General features: G+C 38.9%; 1 protein-coding gene across 1 annotated transcript in view; it reads left to right on the forward strand.

Annotated features, from left to right (window-relative positions):
- The first annotated feature begins 11,907 nt into the window (after positions 1-11,907).
- The window catches only part of foxn1 (forkhead box N1), a 49,712-nt gene continuing 40,967 nt past the window's right edge, over positions 11,908-20,652 (forward strand). Inside the window, exon 1 of the mRNA XM_051931450.1 lies at positions 11,908-12,018. Coding sequence (XP_051787410.1) covers positions 11,920-12,018 — 99 coding nt within the window. The 5' untranslated portion in view covers positions 11,908-11,919. The remainder of the gene's footprint in view (positions 12,019-20,652) is intronic.

Raw genomic sequence — 20,652 nt, forward strand, 5'->3', positions numbered from 1 at the left:
GTAGTTTGATTAGCATTTGCCACAAAAAAAGCACAATTGACAGCTCCACCATTGATGCCCTGTTCTCTTCACACATGAGAGCAGGTTCACACTGAGCACATGTGACAGATGTGAAAGTGTCTGGAGATGTGTAGTGAATGTTATGCATCCTGCAACATCATCCAGCATTACTGGTTTGGTGGTGGGTCAGTGATAGTCTGGGGAGGCATATCCTTGGAGAGTCACACAGACGTCCTCTGCAAAAGTAGTACCCTGACTAATTTTAAGATAGCAGGATGAAATCCTCAGAGCCATTGTTAGTCCTTACACTGGTGCAGTTGGCCCTAGGTTCCTCCTGGTGCAGGACAATGCCCGGCCTCATGTAGCCAGAGTGTGTATGCAGTTCATGGAAGACAAAGGCATCGATGCCATTGACTGGTCCACATGTTCCCAAGATCTGAATCCAATGGAGAACATGTAGGAAGTTGTGAAATGATACATCTGACGCCAAGTAGCACCACAGATTCTTTAGGAGCTAAATGATGCCTTGTTCCAACCACTACCTGCTATATTCCTCACAAAAATTAACGGAACACTTTTTAATCAGAGTATAGCATCAAGTCAATGAAACTTCTTGGATATTGATCTGGTCAGTTAAGTAGCAGAGGGGGTTATTAATCAGTTTCAGCTGCTTTGGTGTTAATGAAATTAACAACAGGTGCACTAGAGGGGCAACAAGAGATTACCCCCAAAACAGGAATTGTTTAACAGGTGGAGGCCACTGACATTTTTCCCTCATCTGTTTTTTCACTAGTTTTGCATTTGGCTACGCTGCATGTCACTACTGGTAGCATAAGGAGATACCTGGACCCTACAGAGGTTGCACAGGTGGTCCAACGTCTCCAGGATGGCACATCAGTACGTGCCATTGCCAGAAGGTTTGCTGTGTCTCCCAGCACAGTCTCAAGGGCATGGAGGAGATTGCAGGAGACAGGCGGTTACTCTAAGAGAGCTGGACAGGGTCATAGAAAGTCCTTAACCCATCAGCAGGACCAGTATTTGGTCCTTTGGGCAAGGAGGAACAGGATGAGTACTGCGAGAGCCCTACAAAATGACCTCCAGCAGGCCACTGGTGTGAATGTCTCTGACCAAACATTCCGAAACAGACTTCATGAGGGTGGCCTGAGGGCACGACGTCCTCTAGTAGGCCCTGTGCTCACTGCCTGACACCGTACACCATACTGAAAAAAGCTGGAATACACACTATCAGACATATAATGCTGTGATAGCTCTTTGATTCAATTTGAGAGGTTTTTGTGGTGTTTCACCAAAACAAATGGAAAAAATGTAAACACATTGGATGAAGCTGGAAGTCAAAAAAAAAATACAGCTCATTAGAAATGCCAATCAGGGCCACAAAGTGAGAGTTGTTTTCGAGGATCTCATGTGTGACAAAATCAACATGTCAGGAAGTGATCCGAATTGCTAAATTAGAGAGGTACATCAATACAAGAAAGAAAATTGAGAATTTCAGGAAACATAACACTGAGTGCTACCAATGGGGGTTTCTTCAAATTGTTTTTGTCATGACATGAAAATGTGGTAATAAATGTGAATATATGGATAAAGGCACTTGTCAATTGGGCTTCATTCTGAATGTTCTGAGAATATAGCCATGAACATTTCTGGGCTCATTATGTCAAATCCATAACATACTGGATATAAGAACCATTCTTCACTGCTCTCTTTGCAATGCTTGGATATTTCATTTAATTTGTTACCATGCAAAATAATAATGAAATAAATCTTGATTTTTGTCAATTAATGCAAAAATCTTGAGTGAAAATAAACCAGCAAAAATATACTCATCACCTATTTTCTCAATTTCAGGTTCATGCCTACCTCATCAGCATCAGATGAAGGGCAGGAAATAATCCTTTGTAAACTAGATTATTAGTAATTGCTTCTAAGTCACTAATTTGGAAATATAACATGCATAAGAACAGCATGTTGGCAATTCTTTACAAACAAACAAATGGCACGGGAAAATGTGAACAGAGCTCCACATAGTTCTCAACCAGGTGTGCCATATGGTGACAGATTGGCATTACAATTTGAAAAGAAACCTAATATTTTATTAAACTAGGGGGCCCTGCTCGCTTTGCTCGCCAACCACCCCTACCCAAACCCCCCACCCCGCCTGCACCAGCAAATTTGCATCTCTGTCGCTCACGTATGTGGATTTCACTTTCACCAAACAACAAAACTTTGAATTCTCGCGAATAGGATTCTTCATTGGGAAGAAACACTACTTTTCCCTGATGGCAACACAAATTAGATGATCTACAAGTCTCCGACTTAAAATTTAAAGCCAAATAATATCTACATACTTCTGTCATATTACCTATGTCCATATATTCAATCTCTTTTTGCTTTTACCTTTTCATCAATATTGTATTGAATTTTGATTCCCTGTTTGGAATTACATTGTGACAATGCAACATATAACTGCCCGTGAGTGAATGTCGTTTTTTCTCTCTACAAGAAATGTGTCTGACAATAGCATTCACACAAATGAGAAATGATTGAACCGTTTGCATGGTTCATGTGGGCAGGACTTTTTCAAATCTCTTTGCATAAGCTTTTCTCTTGCAGGGCTTGAAATTTTCTCTCATGCGATTTCACTTTCACCAAACAACAAATCTTTTAATTCTCGCGGATACACCTCTTCATTGGGAAGAAACACTACTTTTTTTTCTCTTATGGCAACACGAATTAGATGATCTAGAAGTCTGCAACTTAAAGTTTAAATCTGAACAATATATTCAATCTCTTTTCGCTGTTCCATTATTTCACCAAGTAATAATTTCCGTTTGTTTGAGCTAATTCGATCTTTACTATCCTTTTTTGAGACTTTCAAATTTTCGTACTTCCATTATCTCTAAGCTATTCTGCATGTGTACCACGCCAACGTTTTTGAATTTTTTACAACGTTCTACTTTGTCTTTTATTTCTGGACCAGGCGTTCTCTTGGCACAAAGACTCGTCTCGCGGGATGTGTAAGTGTCTCTCCGAGAAAATCATGTCTTGTCTCCTTCCAAGATTTTTTTTTTTATAATAGATAATATTTCAGATTTTCTTCCTATGTTGTCTGACATTATGTAACTCTGTAAACTCATGGTAAGGCAAAGTGCTGTTTTCTGCCATTCTCTACAAAATGATTGGTATTTATGGCTATAGAAAAGCTGCACATTTTTTAGATAAAAAATTGAAATGTTTCATGATAATCAAGTATTTTCATTGCAATTTTTATCACAGGTAACACAATCTTGAATATGAACTAAATTATATTTGTGCAGAAAATATTCACATATACTGTAGCTATAAAAATTGTTCACCCCTTGGAAGTTTTCACATTTTATTGCTATATAACACTGAAACACAGTAGATTTAATTTACCTTTTTTAAAAACTGATCAAAAGAAAAAGACTCCATAATGTTCAAACATATTTAACCTGTGAAAACATACAGTATCTCAGAAAAGTGATCTAATAATAATAATACATTTTATTTATATAGCGCCTTTCCAATGCTCAAGGCACTTACAGAATATAATAAAGAACAGCAGCATATACAGTATATAGCATTGTACAAACCAGATAAATAAATAAAGTAGATTAAGACAGTGAATTCTGAAAAAAAACAGACAGCATAATTGATGGTCTAGCACACACACATACAGGTTACATTAGCATCTTGACAGAGAAGTAAACTGAGAGAATATGGGGATATAATATGGGGCGTAACAGGGATATGTTACGGAGGTGAAAGTAAGAAAGTTTCTTAATGTGATTTATGTGGGCAGAATAAGAGAGGGAGGAATCAAAAATGACACCAAGATTTTTTACAGTAGAGGCAAGTCTGATGAGATCACCGCCAAGATAGACTGGGAAGGAGCTCATTTTATTAAGTTGCATTTTAGTCCCAATTTGTTCACCTCCATAACATAGCACGTGTTCGCTCCTTCCTCTCCTTCTCTAATGCTGAGAAACTTGTCCATGCTTTTATCACATCCCACATCGATTACTGTAATTCCCTACTGGCAGGTGCCCCTTCTAATCTTATATAACAGCTCCAGCTTATTCAAAACTCAGCTGCAAGAGTCCTTACTCGAACCAGCAGCAGCGAGCACATAACACCCATACTGCTCCGTCTTCACTGGCTCTCTGTGTCTTACAGAATCGAATATAAAATCCTACTAATAACCTACAAAGCCTTAAATAACCTTGCGCCAAACTACATCAGTGACCTTCTCCATCACTATGTGCCTGTCTGCCCACTAAGGTCCTCTGATTCTGGTAATCTTGTTGTACCCCACACTAATCTACACTCCATGGGTGACAAGGCCTTCAGCTGTATAGCGCCCAGACTCTGGAATGACCTACCAAAATTATTCAGGTCAGCTGACTCCATGAATTCTTTTAAAAAACAACTCAAAACTCATCTGTTCAGGAAGGCTTTTAGCTCTACCTGACTTTATTACCCTTCTCTCAGTTTACTTCTCTGTGAAGATGCTAATGTAACCTGTATGTGTGTGTGTGTGTGTGCGAGACCATCAATTATGTTGTCTGGTTTTTTTTTCAGAATTCACTATCTTAATCTTCTTTATTTATTTATCTGGTTTGTACAATACTATATACTGTATACGCTGCCATTCTTTATTATATTCTGTAAGTGCCTTGAGCATGGGAAAGGCGCTATATAAATAAAATGTATTATTATTATTCAGCACACCAAGCAAACTAATCCCTATGAATAAAGGATTTCATTAAGTTCAGCATGTACAGTAAGTAGGAACTGCATAGTATTAGTCAGTGATGCAATAGAGTAATTACAATTCCATAGTACATACCGTATAACATATTTGTCAGGTGTGAATAAAAAGCCACAAGACACAGACAGCAAAAATACAATAGGGCTGCCACCAACAGGAACATCATTTCAGTCAGCAACATCAACACACACACAATGAAGCTGGGGACAAAACAACAGACCAGAAGTTAGATCAGGTGTATGGGTGTTATGCACTACATTTAAGCCCCCCTAAAATAGAATGAAAATATGATACCACCCTGACTCTTTTAGGATCAGTATCTCTAGCTGTCAGAAAAGGTCAGGTGAGGGTGGGGAGCATGCACTGGTACAGTGCATTGCCACACCCACCACATGATGAAACAGCTCAGGATCCCGATTGGCAACCCCTCAAGCAGACATACAGTCTAGTCTCACCCTCTGGAAATGACCATCCATCTAAAGCAGCCAGATGTTACCCGAGTGTCCCCTTGGCCTGGTTCAGCAGCTCGGGTCTTCAACAATGAGGATCCTGTGAGCCAGATCACCTTTGGGGATTCATGCCACATGGCCAAAGTGCCGTAACTAACGCCCCCTCACAATGCATGTAATGTGCCTCATTTGGGACATTGTGACCAGCCGCTTGTAACCAGTTGTACCCAAGGAGTCTCCAAAGAGACATATTACCAAAGGAGTCCAGTCTTCATGTCAGGTCACTGGACAGCATCCATGTCTCGCAACCACATAGTAAAACAGGAAGCACCAGGACTCTAAAGACTTGGACCTTCGTCCTTTTGCATTTATAGCAGGAGCGCTATACAGCCCTTTCCAGTGACCTCATGACCCTCCATGCTCTACCAATTAGTCTACTCACTTCATAGGAAGAGTCACTAGAGACATGAATGTTGCTGCTGAGGTAAGTAAATCTCTCAACGAGATTGACACTCTCTCTACAGACAGAAACACTGTTCATGACTGAGCCCAAAAAGTAATTAAAGGCCTGGATCTTGGTTTTTTATCCTGGACACTTGCAAGCCCAGACACTCAGACTCCTTGCTCAGTCTCTCAAGGGCCCAGATTAAAGCTTCTATTGTCTCCACAACGATCAAAGCATCATCAGCAAAGTCAAGATCAGTGAATCTCTCTTCACCAAGAGATGACCCACATCTAGCTGTCATTGGATAAAAATTGTAGTATTTGGGTATTTTTTTATCAAATTGCTTAACCTTGCCGAACTTGGACAGTGGATGTTTATTGAACAGTGATACTCAAATAATACCACAATTTTGGCTGAGATGTTCACCTTCAACAATAATATGCTGCAAAGGGTCTGCGATGAATTAGCCCACGGGACTGGTGTGTGCCATGTGACATGAGGTGTGCATATTGAGCTTTTCTAAGATTTAGAAAAAATGGTGAGGGTTCCTTTATAATTTAGTTTAGACTACATGTTCATGATACTTAGTTATTAATACATTTTTGAAATGTTCAATTCTTTATCAGTCAACTTTTTTTTTTTTTTCTATCAAGCACTCCACTGAGTTAAGAAAAATCCTAAAACTTTCAGAAATTGACAGGTTTTCTCTTCAGTACCTCTCAACTCTTCTTCTTCTTTCAGCTGCTCCCATTAGGGGTTGCCACAGCAGATCATCTTCTTCCATATCTTTTTGTCCTCTGCATCTTGCTCTGTTACACCCATCACCTGCATGTCCTCTCTCACCACACCCATAAACCTTTGCTTAGGCCTTCCTCTTTTCCTCTTCCCTGGCAGCTCTTTCCTTAGCATCCTTCTCCCAATATACTCAGCATCTCTCCTCTGCACATGTCCAAACCAACGCAATCTCGCCTCTCTGACTTTGTCTCCCAACCAGCCAACCTGAGCTGACCCTCTAATGAACTCATTTCTAATCCTATCCATCCTACTCACACCCAGAGCAAATCTTAGCATCTTTAACTCTGTTACCTCCAGTTCTGTCTCCTGCTTTCTGGTCAGTGCCACCGTCTCCAACCCATATAACATAGCTGATCTCACTACCATCCTGTAGACCTTCCCTTTCACTTTTGCTGATACCCGTCTGTCACACATCACTCCTGACACTCTTCTCCACCCATTCCACCCTGCCTGCACTCTCTTTTTCACCTCTCTTCCACAATCCCCATTACTCTGTACTGTTGATCCCAAGTATTTAAACTCATCCACCTTCGCCAACTCTACTCCCTGCATCCTCACCATTCCATTGACCTCCCTCTCATTTACACACATGTATTCTGTCTTGTTCTTACTGACCTTCATTCCTCTCCTCTCTAGAGCATATCTCCACCTCTCCAGGGTCTTCTCAACCTGCTCTCTACTATCGCTACAGATCACAATGTCATCAGCAGACATCATAGTCCACAGGGACTCTTGTCTAATCTCGTCTGTTAACCTGTCCATCACCATTACAAATAAGAAAGGGCTCAGAGCCGATCCCTAATGTAATCTCACCTCCAACTTGAATGCATCCGTCACTCCTACTGCAGACCTCACCACGGTCACACTTCCCTCGTACATATCCTGTACAACTCTTACGTACTTCTCTGCTGCTCCCAACTTCCTCATACAATACCACAACTCCTCTTGAGGCACCCTGTCATATGCTTTCTCCAGGTCCACAAAGATGCAATGCAACTCCTTCTGGTCTTCTCTAAACTTCTCCATCAACATCCTCAGAGCAAACATTGCATCTGTGGTGCTCTTTCTTGGCATGAAACCATACTGCTGCTCACTAATCATCACCTCACTTCTTAACCTAGCTTCCACTACTCTTTCCCATAACTTCGTGCTGTGGCTCATCAATTTTATTCCCCTGTAGTTACTGCAGTCATGCACACCCCCCCTTATTCTTAAATATCGGCACCAGTACACTTCTTCTCCACTCCTCAGGCATCCTCTCACTTTCCAAGATTCCATTAAACAATCTGGTTAAAAACTCCACTGCCATCTCTCCTGAACACCTCCATGCTTCCATTGGTATGTCATCTGGACCAACGGCCTTTCCATTTTTCATCCTTTTCATAGCTGTCCTTACTTCCTCCTTGCTAATCCGTTGCACTTCCTGATTCACTATCTCCACATAATCCAACCTCTTCTCTCGCTCTTTCTCTTCATTCATCAGCCTCTCAAAGTACTCTTTCCATCTGCTCAACACACTCTCCTCGCTTCCATATTTATCCTTTATCACTCTAACCTGCTGTACATCTTTCCCTGCTCACTCCCTCTGTCTAGCCAATGAATTGGATTAAACATGTCTGAGAAGATTGTGTGATGTATTTTAAACACAGTGTTTTTACCATACATAACACTTAGCATGGAGGACAGACAAATCACTTCAGGATCTCAAACTAAATCATCCAGTTTTTTTGTTATGATAAAAGTAGATAAAATTTTACATGACTTTTTTTTTTCCCAAGCATCTTTTTTGTCACTCTTCTCAATTTCAGATTTCTGGTGTACCTGGGATATTACTCCTATAGGAGCTATTATTATCTCATCACATCTATGTAAAACTTATTTTACAATGTTGTCCTATTTTATTTTGCCATTGGCCACTTGGTACCCTTGTAAATGTAAGGTTGCATTGGAGCAGCAGGGAGTAAAATGAAGAAAACGACCCAAGAAAAAGCTTGCAAATGTGACTTGTAAAAACAAATATAGTACAATTGAACAGACTTTGTTTAGCAATTAAGACAAATGGAGGAAAATGAGAAACTCAGAACCATACAATAACACAGAACCTGGACTGACCCAGTTCAAAGTTCATATTCATAGTCTGATTGAAAGAAAATAGTACACATTGCACATCATGGGCAAAGCACTGTTCACTTTTGGAATAGTTCAAGGTTGTGCAAATCAAAATTCTGAAATTAATTACTTTTGAGGCATCACATGATGTGAGTATATAGCAAAATAACCAGCTGGATTTATAAGTTAATATGTTCAGATCTTAGTCAGCAGTTCATTTTTTACACAATGGTAGCTATAATGAGCCAGGCTCTAGAAACTATTGCGCGTCTCCCTGAAATTTAACCGTAGCGTATGGTGTCAAGTAGTCCCGTCACGCTCTGACCTCAGTGAAGTGGGCACTTGACAGCCAGCTTTTACAGCATAGGTCAAGGCAGGCCACATGGCAGTTCATGAAAATCTGATGAAAAGGGAAAAATCTCCCTCTGATAGACAGATCTGGAGCACCAGGGTTCGTACAGTAAAGACAACTCCCCCACACTGCCCACCCAGAGTGTTCTCATCTTTCACAGATAGTTGTACAAGTGCATTTACTAAATTATATTTAAGAATTTCAACTTCATGCTTATCTGGCAAAACAGCTCATATTTGTTAGGAAGAGTGTATAAAGTGATGATGCAAACCAGTGTGTGGATGGGGAAGGGTAATCTGTTTTCAATGATCTAATCTTTATGCTTTACTGGAGACTTTAATGAGACTTGATAGTTTGTGCTGACAGGGCAGTGCTGAGATGACTTAAAATCCTATTGATTTCATAACTGAGTAAATTAATTTCTGTATATTTTTTAATAGGGAATCAAAGTGTAGATAATTCTGCACAATTAAAGAAGAGTAAAGTTCAATCTGAACATATTTTAAAATATTTGGTGGGGCATGGTGCTACCTCAAGTATCCAGGAAAGGCTGGAGTTTTAGGCCATGAGAAACAAATGGAACCTCAGTGTCACAAGCAAATAACAGTTCTGCATTCCTTGACCAGCTGAAACACTCTACAGTGAAAAAGCAAGGAGCTTTAAACAAATTGAGGTAGAAGGGCACTGAGACCTACTCACAGGCTGCATGTTAAAACTGCAATAGTGCTTTGCAAGTGTATTAAAAAAAATTAGAGCATCATAGGCAGATAATAATAATAATACAATTTATTTATGTAGCACCTTTCCCTTGCTCATGATGTAAAAGTTGTAAGACAAGAAGCAAAGAAAGAGAGACACAAGAAATGCCTTTAAAAAACCATGAAAGTGGAGGTATGCAAGTTTATATTTTGATAAACTGTGAGGTGCAGCCTGTAAGTAAGTAGAAAATATCAAAGGGAAGGGAAATGTTAATACTTCAGTTTTGGCTTGTTTATTTATTTATTCATTTATCTTTTAGATCTTCAGCAGCCCAAGGATGCAGCGGTTAGCACTGGACAGCTAACAGTTCCTTCCTTGGTTTAAACCCTAGCTTGTCACCATCTGTGCAGCTCTGTCTACAAATTCTCATGATATTTTTTCTTCATATAACATGTTTTTTTTCACACATCTCAGATACAAACAGGCTAGGTTTCCTTGACCCTTGAAAATGACCCTGAATAAAGGAGTAAGGGTATGTGAGTGAGTGAATGTGCATAGCTTACAGTGGCCTGGTGTCCTATCAAAGTTGGGTTTTTACTTTGCATCTGGTTCTGCTGCCTGTGACACTAATGGAATATGTGGGTGCAAGAAATGAATGGCCATTAAATAGGCCATTAAAATGTTTGTAAAGGCCATATACCCAGAGGGTTTTTATTTTTACCAGGATCAGTGTTGTTACAAGGATGTCATTATGGGATCAGCATTTAAATATATGCTATGAGGGCAAGTACATGACAAAAAAGGCTAAAACATTATTTTTTTACTAATTTTTCACTGGGTGGACAGATCTCCCTTTTGGAGTGGACTTTTACAATCCAACAAAGCCAACAGCTTTCCCAATATTCTCTTCTGGAAGAGGCGGATGAGGCATGATAAGGAAAACTAAAAGAATGTTGGACAAAAGGGAAAGGCAAGCAATATTACACCCTCATAATAAACATATGTAGGAATGACATATACAGTGTATAGGAAATAATATTTCATTAGCTAGTTATGTTTATGAGTCCAAAGCTTATTAAATATATTGACCACAGTGACATACTGAATGTTAATTGAACTTAACTGCTGTCTGCATATAAACAGATGTTTTATGAATGTCTTCACTGTATAGCTACATACTGTGTGGAGTACAGTCAAAATATATCAAACTTCACATTTTGCAGCAATGCCAACAATGCAAATTGTTGTTATTTTGTTGGGCCCAATTATCAAATGATATAATTACCTAGAACATGATGTGAACTACCCAATATGTCCAATTTAAAATTATACTTTAAATAAATGAATTGTTCCAGATTAATGAATAACACCAAAAATGAGCTGCAGTATATTAACTTTGATATGCAGTTGCTTCAAAAGATGCTTAAGTGAGATCAATGTGGTCTGAAGGAGTTAGGTGCTTCTCCATTTTCAACATGTACATAAACAGTGAAGAGTGAGATCTCTCTCTCTGTATTATATATATATATATATATATATATATATATATATATATATATATATATACATACAGTATAATCCAATATCTGTCTGTCTGTCTGTCTGTCTGTCTGTCCGCTTTTCATGAGAAAACTACTTAACGATTTAGATCAGGATTTTTTCTATAATTTGCTTGAACATTCCGGTTGATTTTGCGACTTTTCTCATCGCGCCAAGTATCATAGTACGCGTGCATTACCGATTTATTTGCACGAATCTGAGAGTGATGCAGTGGGTTGAGTGGAGGGGGGCGGGGTCCTGCTCACTCATGCTTCAGCCTCGGGGCGTATCTTACATCCGCTTAGCTAGTGAACAAGAGAACTACTTAATGAATTTAAATTGGGCTTTTTTTTCTAGAATATGTTTCCGGTTGATTTTGTGACTTCTCTCATCGTACTAAGAATCATAGTTTGCTTGCAGAAGCAATATATTCCGAGACAGAGGCTGTGGGCTGAGGGGAGTGGGAAATGTGATATCAGGAGTACGGAGCCAGGTAGAGCCCTCCTCGCTGTCCTGTTTCACTTCTACGCGGTCAGAGCTGCGGGGGGCGGTTAGTAGAATATAAAGAGGACATGGAAGAAATTAAAATCTACTCATTAATCTTTCAAAAAACTGGTGTGAAATACAAAAAACATTACAGCAGCTCCAAGTGACTGCCATTGTAATTCTCTCTTTTCTTATTTCTGCATATTTTTTTTTCAGAACTGAAATTTGAACAATGTCCACAGTGTCTTCCAACAATTTTCTCCCTGGACCTGTCAACAACCCAGACCTTTCAATGCAGACATATGGGACAGCAGAGTCATCACACATGCAGGTGCAATGGACGCAAGTACACTACTGAGAGTGGAACTGGACTGGCTGAGCCCTTTTGGTTATTGCTCTATTACTTGGCTTTTTTGCTTGAAGCATGTAAGCAGCACCACTCTGTTAGAAAACATTTGTCAGTAGTTCAGTGAGCCTTGGTTCAACTCCATTGCTCCCTTATATCTTATTTCATTATTAACATCACATAATGCATAGAGCACTATATCTAGTTGGAAAATGTGTGTTGAGCACTCTTTATTCTTTCCACTCACTTATAAAATATTATAGTACATTTAAATTTTTTGCATCCTGTAACCTAGTGGATAATCTATTGCCGTGTAAACCACAAGGCTGCCAGTTCAGTTCCCATCTCACACTTTACGTATCCCAGTATGTCACATCTCTTCCTGTGGCCAATTGTTCAATAATAATAAAAGAATAAATGAAAACAAAATAGGAAAGCAATTGCACTATGTTGCAAATGTAAAATGCCTTGGGATGGAGCCCACAATAAAAATGCAAAATACAAAATATAATATTGAATTCTTTTTTATATTTGAATTCTGAAGATTTAGTTATGTTTAAAATATTTAGACTAAAAATTTGCAGAATTATTCTTAATGTTTTGCCTTGGAGGCACCTGTGGTTTTCTTTGCTTTATAAATTTACAATTGCTGCCTACTCAACAAATTGACAAACCACTGACACAAAGTGATAAAGATCATTTAATTTATTTGGCTCATTATTTGCTTGTCGACAAGTACGTGTATGCTGTGGTGAGGATGTTAAAGATCATTTTACACTGTTCAAACTGCTGTTTATAGACCCCAAATGTCAGTCATTTAGAACTCGTTTAACTTAAATAAAAGGTAGTCTGTACCTAGAGTAGACCTAAAATCTAGTCAAAAAGCAAGAGACATGCTAGTCAATCTCCTAAAAACAGAATGACTCATAAATAAGAGCTAAAAGTCAGCAAGTGCATTATCCCTTTAATCCATAAATTGTGACAGCCTATACCAGCCTTTTTATTACTTTGGATTTATTTGGGCCTATGATGGATTGCTATTCTGACCTCAGTCACTCCCTGCCTTGCATCGATTGTTACCAGGATAGACTCAGGTTTCCTACAGCCCTATAGTGGAAAAGGTAGATCCAGAAATAGATTAACTTGTACTTAAAAGAATTATAATTTACCTAATTTACCTGGTCCATGGATTTTCATAGAGAATAACCGCTCCCTGAGGCCTTAAAACATTTCAAAGATATGAATCTACAGGTACAAATTTTCTATGAACAGCACTTAACTATTGGTCTAGCGAAGAATCTGAAGCCATCTTGAAAGTATTTTGATATATTTAAATGTTTGCCTTCTCATTATCACTTTGCAAGAGGTACAAACAATTGTTGACTTGGTACTGATGAAAAAGCATAGTTTTAAGTGCAGAGACATAATTCAGCAGGCTCCTATCAATTATGGAGAATCCACTGCATCCACTTAATAGTATCATCTCCAGACAGAAGAGCAGCTTCAGCGACAGACTGCTGTCACTGTCCTGCTCCACTGACAGATTGAGGAGATCGTTCCTCCCCCAAACTATGCGACTGTTTAATTCCACCCGGGGGGGTAAACGTTAACATTTAACATTATACATAGTTATTGTCTGTTTTTCACCTGCATTATTATCATTCTTTAATATTATTTATTGTATCAGTATGCTGCTGCTGAAGAATGTGAATTTCCCATTGGGATTAATAAAGTATCTATCTATCTATCTATCTATCTATCTATCTATCTATCTATCTATCTATCTATCTATCTATCTATCTATCTAATTTGCCATACAAAATTCTGAAATTTCCCTTTCCTGCTAAGAGTGTAAGGCTTGGTTTATTAGTCAATACACATAAATAGCACAGAGGCATATCAGACTGTGCATTGCTCTTCCACTTCATCAAAAAACATGCAATGCTGCAGCAGCTGCTGAGGAATTTTAATGAGGACAACTTGTCTTTTAGGAATGAAACATTCTTCCAAGTTTTTTTAATAATTAATTTATACCCCAAAGGTGATATATTTTATAAGATAATAAATCTTTTTTTATATATAATTATATTAGGGGTCCATATATCACCGACATCTTTTTGTCATAAAGTGTACACCATGTAACGTGTAAAGTGTTGTGCAAACCTGTTATTGTTACCTAATTCTGGAGTGCACACAAAGAAAAGACTAACACAATGATCAAGGAGTTTTTGTTATGTTCACTTAAATCTGGATCAGATATTTGAAACATGTTGTTAAATTACCAGACACAAAGTATGAAGCCCATCCTGCATTCATTTTTAAATCTTGCAATTCAGCCTGGGTTTCTGCCCTGAGGATCTCCCTATTTACCTCCATTATACAACAATATGTAAAATAACTTGCTTGGTTTTTACATTAATCAGTCTGTGTAATGTATGTATCACCATCAAATTGACCATAATCACATAGCTAATGTACAAAAATATTAAAACGTGACGGAAATATCGTCACAGGAATGAAAACTTTGTATTGTTTGGCTTTAGTCAGTCTAATTCCAGCAAACCACAGAAATATCCAATGAATGGAGCATTCAATACCTCAACAGTTTCATTACCAAGTTAAACTACCAGTAGATATCCTCTTTAATAAAATCCCTGTGTGCGTCTAGGTGTCCGTGTGTGTGTCTGCTGGTGAAGTGCGCATGCGCGGGGCACGGTGCGATGCGCCAGTATTACTGTCAGAGGAGATTAAAGGCATATTACCGACGCGCATGCCTGTATTACCGCCAGAGAAAATTAAAGGTATATTACGGACGTACAAGCCAGCGGACGTATAAGACAGTATTACTGTCACAGAAAATTAAAGACACACAATACACGGCGGCAGCCCACGAAGAACGGTCAGCTCAGCAAGTAAACATCAACAAAAGAAAGGCTGAAAGAAAGAAAAATACAACAAACAAAAAGAATGAGGTCAAAGTCCCTTGCCATTTAATATAGACTGTTCCTACTAATGTTTATGCACTACTGTTCTAGCGCCTGTTATTGTAACGGGCTAAATGACTAGTTTAACAATAAGATGACAAAATAATATCCAATTAGAACATATAACTTACTACAAACTGTACAACTTGTAAAAGTAGTCGAAGGTAGCTTTTACAACCTACAAAAATCAAATCAGACACTAGGATTACAGTGATCCCTCGCTATATCGCGCTTCGCCTTTCGCGGCTTCACTCCATCGCGGATTTTATATGTAAGCATATTTAAATATATATCGCAGATTTTTCGCTGCTTCGCGGGTTTCTGCGGACAATGGGTCTTTTAATTTCTGGTACATGCTTCCTCAGTTGGTTTGCCCAGTTGATTTCATACAAGGGACGCTATTGGCAGATGGCTGAGAAGCTACTCAGCTTACTTTTCTCTTTCTCTTGCACTGAGTTTCTCTGATCCTGACGTAGGGGGATTGAGCAGGGGGGGGGGGCTGTTCGCACACCTAGACAATACGGACACTCGTCTAAAAATGCTGAAAGATTATCTTCACGTTGCTATCTTTTGTGCAGCTGCATGTCAGCTCAAAGGGCACGTATTGATTTTTGATTGAAAAACAAACTCTGTCTCTCTCTCTCTCTCTCTACTCCTGACGGAGGGGGTGTGAGCTGCCGCCTTCAACAGCTTTGTGCCGCGGTGCTTCGCATACTTAAAAGGCAAACAGCCCTATTGATTTGTTTGCTTTTGTCTCTCTCTATCTCTGTGACATGATCTGCTCCTGACACGCACTCCTTTGAAGAGGAAGATATGTTTGCATTCTTTTAATTGTGAGACGGAACTGTCATCTCTGTCTTTTCATGGAGCACAGTTTAAACTTTTGAAAAAGAGACAAATGTTTGTTTGCAGTGTTTGAATAACGTTCCTGTCTCTCTACAACCTCCTGTGTTTCTGCGCAAATCTGTGACCCAAGCATGACAATATAAAAATAACCATATAAACATATGGTTTCTACTTCACGGATTTTCTTATTTCACGGGTGGCTTTGGAACGCAACCCCCGCGATGGAGGAGGGATTACTGTATTATCATATTACTTCTGCCATGTGAGTCTAGGTGTATTCACGACTAGGCCTTACAAGGACAAGCGTCCTATTCAGACAAGAAAATGACCAGTGTGATGTTAGCCCTATTAGTGTTCCAGTTACACTTGAATGTTGTCTCCATATATACATATTAAGTGTAATTTTGTGGAGCACGGTTTGTAGCCAAGGGCACAAGAATAAGATTTAATCCCCTATGGCCATGAACTGGAGTAGGCTGGTTTGAGAAGGTTATGCATTATGTTGTATAAAATACACTTTCTTACAGCTGGTATCTATCAATATAAATTTCCTATTGCGGACCAAGGTTTTCATCACTGTCATTAGCACAATATAAAATAAATATAACGTGCAGGATTATCTGAGGAAACAAATACAATGACAATGTTAACATCCTTCCTCATTTTTCTAATGAATATCAACTGAATCTTCACTGAAATACACAGAAGAAAATACCAGCTAATTCTTAAGTTGAACGGTGAATTTTAAACTTTTGGGTTTCTCCTACACCACCTAGTGATTAGTTGCAAGCTGAAAAGGAAAATGTAACCAGAAACAAACAGAACATGAGATATAATTCATAGTCAGAGAGCAGAAAAAGTACTCAGAAACAGTAATTCAGAAAATATCAATAAGAAACACTCTAAAGGTTTTTGTTCATGAATTCAAACCTTGGATGACCAGAAAATGTAAAACACTGACCTTTATGCTGCTGTGGTGATGACATCATACATTGCATTGCCCCCATCACCAGGCCTAGCAATGGCATGGCAACCATCAACAAAAATATCCCAAAATGCAGTCATTCATAAGAAAAACAAGATATCATCACGGGAGAACATGAATCATATTTAACACTAGTAAAAGCACAAGGGAACAAAAAATAAATAATAAAAATAGATCCCATGACCTTCAAAACCTCAGAAAGTATACATATGTGTTGTAGTCCTGTGCAAACAGTACAATGCCAAGTTTACATTCTTCCAAGCTGTAATGAACAAACCCCTGCATGAAGTGTGTGCTTTTCTGATTTCACTCCAAACGTCATTTTTTATGCATTGTGCTGCTGAAAATTGAAGTAGATGTGGAACAGTATTTACAAAGTATCAAAACAAGAAAATAAACAAGCAAGAAAAGCAATGTATATACAGTACTCAATTCTGTAAACACTAGGGGGCTCCGCCCCCTGCTCGCTTCGCTCGCCAACCCCTGGTGTTGGGAAATGACAAAGAGCGTGATGTATGAATGAGATGTAGAATAGTGTGAAGGTGTAGATGATGCATATAGAAAGCAAACAATAAAGTGTGTAGCACAGTGTAAAGGTTTATTGGAAAATTTCTTTGTAAATGCCGTTTAAGTGTAAAAGGTAATTCCAGGTCAGAACTTGTAAGGTTAATGAAAATGGTCATTGTCGTGATCAGAATCAACTTTGTCAGAGCTTAGAAAGAGTTGTGTCTCTCCAGGAAGTAATGCAATGACTTGGGTATTTATGTTTTACACATTAATATTTTTTGGACATAATATAGTGCGTTGTGTTAAAAGGGGCATTTGGTCTAATGAGATTGCTGTTCCAAATATCTCTGTAACTAAGTCGTCTAAGATAAAGACTTGAGGAATTGTAATAATATCTGGGTGAAGTCTATCTGTATTGGTGAGTGTACCATCTCCCAGTTGTAATAACCAATTGTTATGATCTGGATCTGGACATCGCATGTTTTGTACTAACTGTATCTTTTGAAAGCAATGTTGAGTAAGTGACTGGATGCCATTGTACATTCATCAATAATTAACAGTTTTGCAAGACGGATGTCACGTGCAGTGCTACTGTTCATGTTCATAGTGGATACCGATTTGTAGGATCTAATGCAGTTCATAAAGTTTTTACTTTCAGGTACATCGTTAGTTAGAAGCTTCTGTAGATATTCAGGATATGAATGTAAAGGAGGCAGTCTAATTTGATCCTTTTGACAATAACGTGTAAATGTATTACTTGTATTGCCAGTTGTTTCTTCAGGGAAGTTAAGTGAATGACAATGAGTGCAAATGACATTCATTAATCCCAATGAATTTTCCTGAATAGTGGACTCATTATTGAACGCGTTGTCAGCTAACTGGCGTAAGCGTTTAGCAGGTGTCTGTCGTTGATGTCCGTGACCTGTATGTTTTGCTTGTGCCGTTTGAGAGGCGCGTCATTGTATGTCCAGTATTTGGGACGTGTTGTTTTGGAGCTGTAATCGATTTGCCTGTGCTGTGTGAGAAGCCCGTTGTAGTTTACGGCGTGCATTGTTTGTATTGAGCCTTGCCCTTTTTTGTATGTAGGTCAGTTGAGCTTTCTCTTTTTGGAGCCTTGCCTGCTTGTTTTCCGGCATTCCAGATGCGCGGTGTAGACGTCTGCATTTATTTATTTTGTCCCTTCGCTGTCGTTTCTGTATGTCTGAGACGGGAGGTGTTTCGTTTTGAACCCGTGCCTGTATCGATGCAGCACTGTGAGACGCGCGCTGCATGCGTCTACGTTCATGTTGTACCCATGATCGTGAATTCATGACTTGTTTGTTCTTCAGCGTGAGAAATATGGATAAGTAATAAGGAGGATCGCACTCACTGTTAATATGGAGCCTTTTCTGCGGTTGAACGGTTAATAGTGCCACATTGTAATGAGATCCACCTATGCTGCATAGTGTGAACGTGTTGAGATGACGTATGTTTAATAGGGACGGTTCATTTAGAAATGGGGCTTTGTGTGTCATTTGTTATTTATGTTAGTGTGGTCGTGGGTCTGAATCGTCGTTTTTGTGTACGTTTCGTGTGCTACAGTATGTCCGTAGTCTGTCCCGTTTTGTGTCCAATGGGTTTTGTGTGGTGCTCGCGGCTTCTTTTTTTTTGTGTGGTAGGGGCTTGTTGAATCCTCCTCTTTGTGTGTGTCCCGTTTCGTGTGCAATGGGTTTCGTGCACAGCGCCGGCATCTGACTCCTTTTTTCTGTGGTCTGACTCCTTTTTTCTGTGCGCGGTGCCTCATTTCTTATTTTAGGTTGCATTCCATCAGGTTCCCGTTGCTTGCGGGGTGGGGGGGGGGATTTGTGGGGCGCCTGCGCAGTACGTCTTTTGCGTCCACGGCCCATTGCCGGATGTCCCTGCGTCCATCCGGTTTATCATTCTCGGTTAGTAATGTGGATGCTGCATGGCTCTGATCCCTAGATTATAATTTGCTATTTGTTACAATGAAGGTTACTCAAAAAATAATAACCTTTTCATTTGTGTACTTTACTCATGGGTGAATTTTGACTGGTCTGAGTGAAATAAGCACAATTTCATCATTTTGTACTGTTGCTCTGAGAGCAAGTTTAAACACTTCCAGTAGAATTTTATAAATGTGTTCCATATTTTGATATTGAAAGAAAAGTAGGTAAATGCCGAAATGATTTGCAAGTGTAACAGCAAGCAATACAGCTGTCAGAAAACACACAATGATTATTATCATGCTTTATTACACTCTGTTGCTTCAGTTTCTCAAATTCTATAAAATACAGATTACCAGTAACATGTTTTTGTCTCCTGTAGCACAGAGAAGTGTAGCGGGATGCAACAATAAGTGATTAATAAACATAGGTATCTTTACTGATTAATCAAATACAGTATGATCAGTGATTTAAACCCTTTTGCTACTTTTTTATACTGAAATACTAAATACAACCTAATAACAAAAAATAGCAAATGCAATAATATATTTTTCCATCAAAATGCTCGCAGTCACTACAAACTCAACACTCAGCCCCCACATGACTTAGAGTGCCATAAAATCATGTAAAGTGGATCTTCATCTCTCTCTCTCTCTCATATATATATATATTATATATAATCCAATGTCTGTCTGTCTGTATGTCAGTCCGCTTTCATGAGAGAACTACTTAACAGATTTAGATTGTGTTTTTTTCTATAATTTGCTTGAACATTCTTGTTGATTTTGTGACTTCTCTTATGGCGCTAAGAATCATAATTCACTTGCAGGAGCAATATATTTGCGCTAATCTGAGACAGAGGCTGCGGGCCGAGGGGAGGAGGAAGCGTGACGTCAGGAGTAGGGAGCCGGGCGGGGCCTTTGTCACTGTCCTGTTTCACTACTACATGGGTGGATCCACGGGGGACGGCTAGTATAGAATAAAACATAAAATAAAATTAAAAAGTTCAGCACAAGCCGGTTTGCTTATTTTAGAATTCCTCTAATGACTTCTAAAAAAATAACAGAATCCTCAATTATAGAATTTGATTTTACAAGTTTGAGATATTATAGAACATAATTTCCCGAATGAGTTAAGAAAGCTAGATTAGGTAGGATTCTTCCTCTTTACCAAAATAAGTCTGCGTGCAAGCAGCGTAGCATATGATATAGAAATAAGTTTTTCATAGCAAAGTGATATACCATCTGGTGTCACTTCAAATAATGCTGTTAAAGCATTAGATAGATAGATAGATAGATAGATAGATAGATAGATAGATAGATAGATAGATAGATAGATAGATAGATAGATAGAT

This window comes from Erpetoichthys calabaricus, chromosome 8 (genome assembly GCF_900747795.2).
Source record: "Erpetoichthys calabaricus chromosome 8, fErpCal1.3, whole genome shotgun sequence".
Taxonomy (NCBI): domain Eukaryota; kingdom Metazoa; phylum Chordata; class Cladistia; order Polypteriformes; family Polypteridae; genus Erpetoichthys; species Erpetoichthys calabaricus.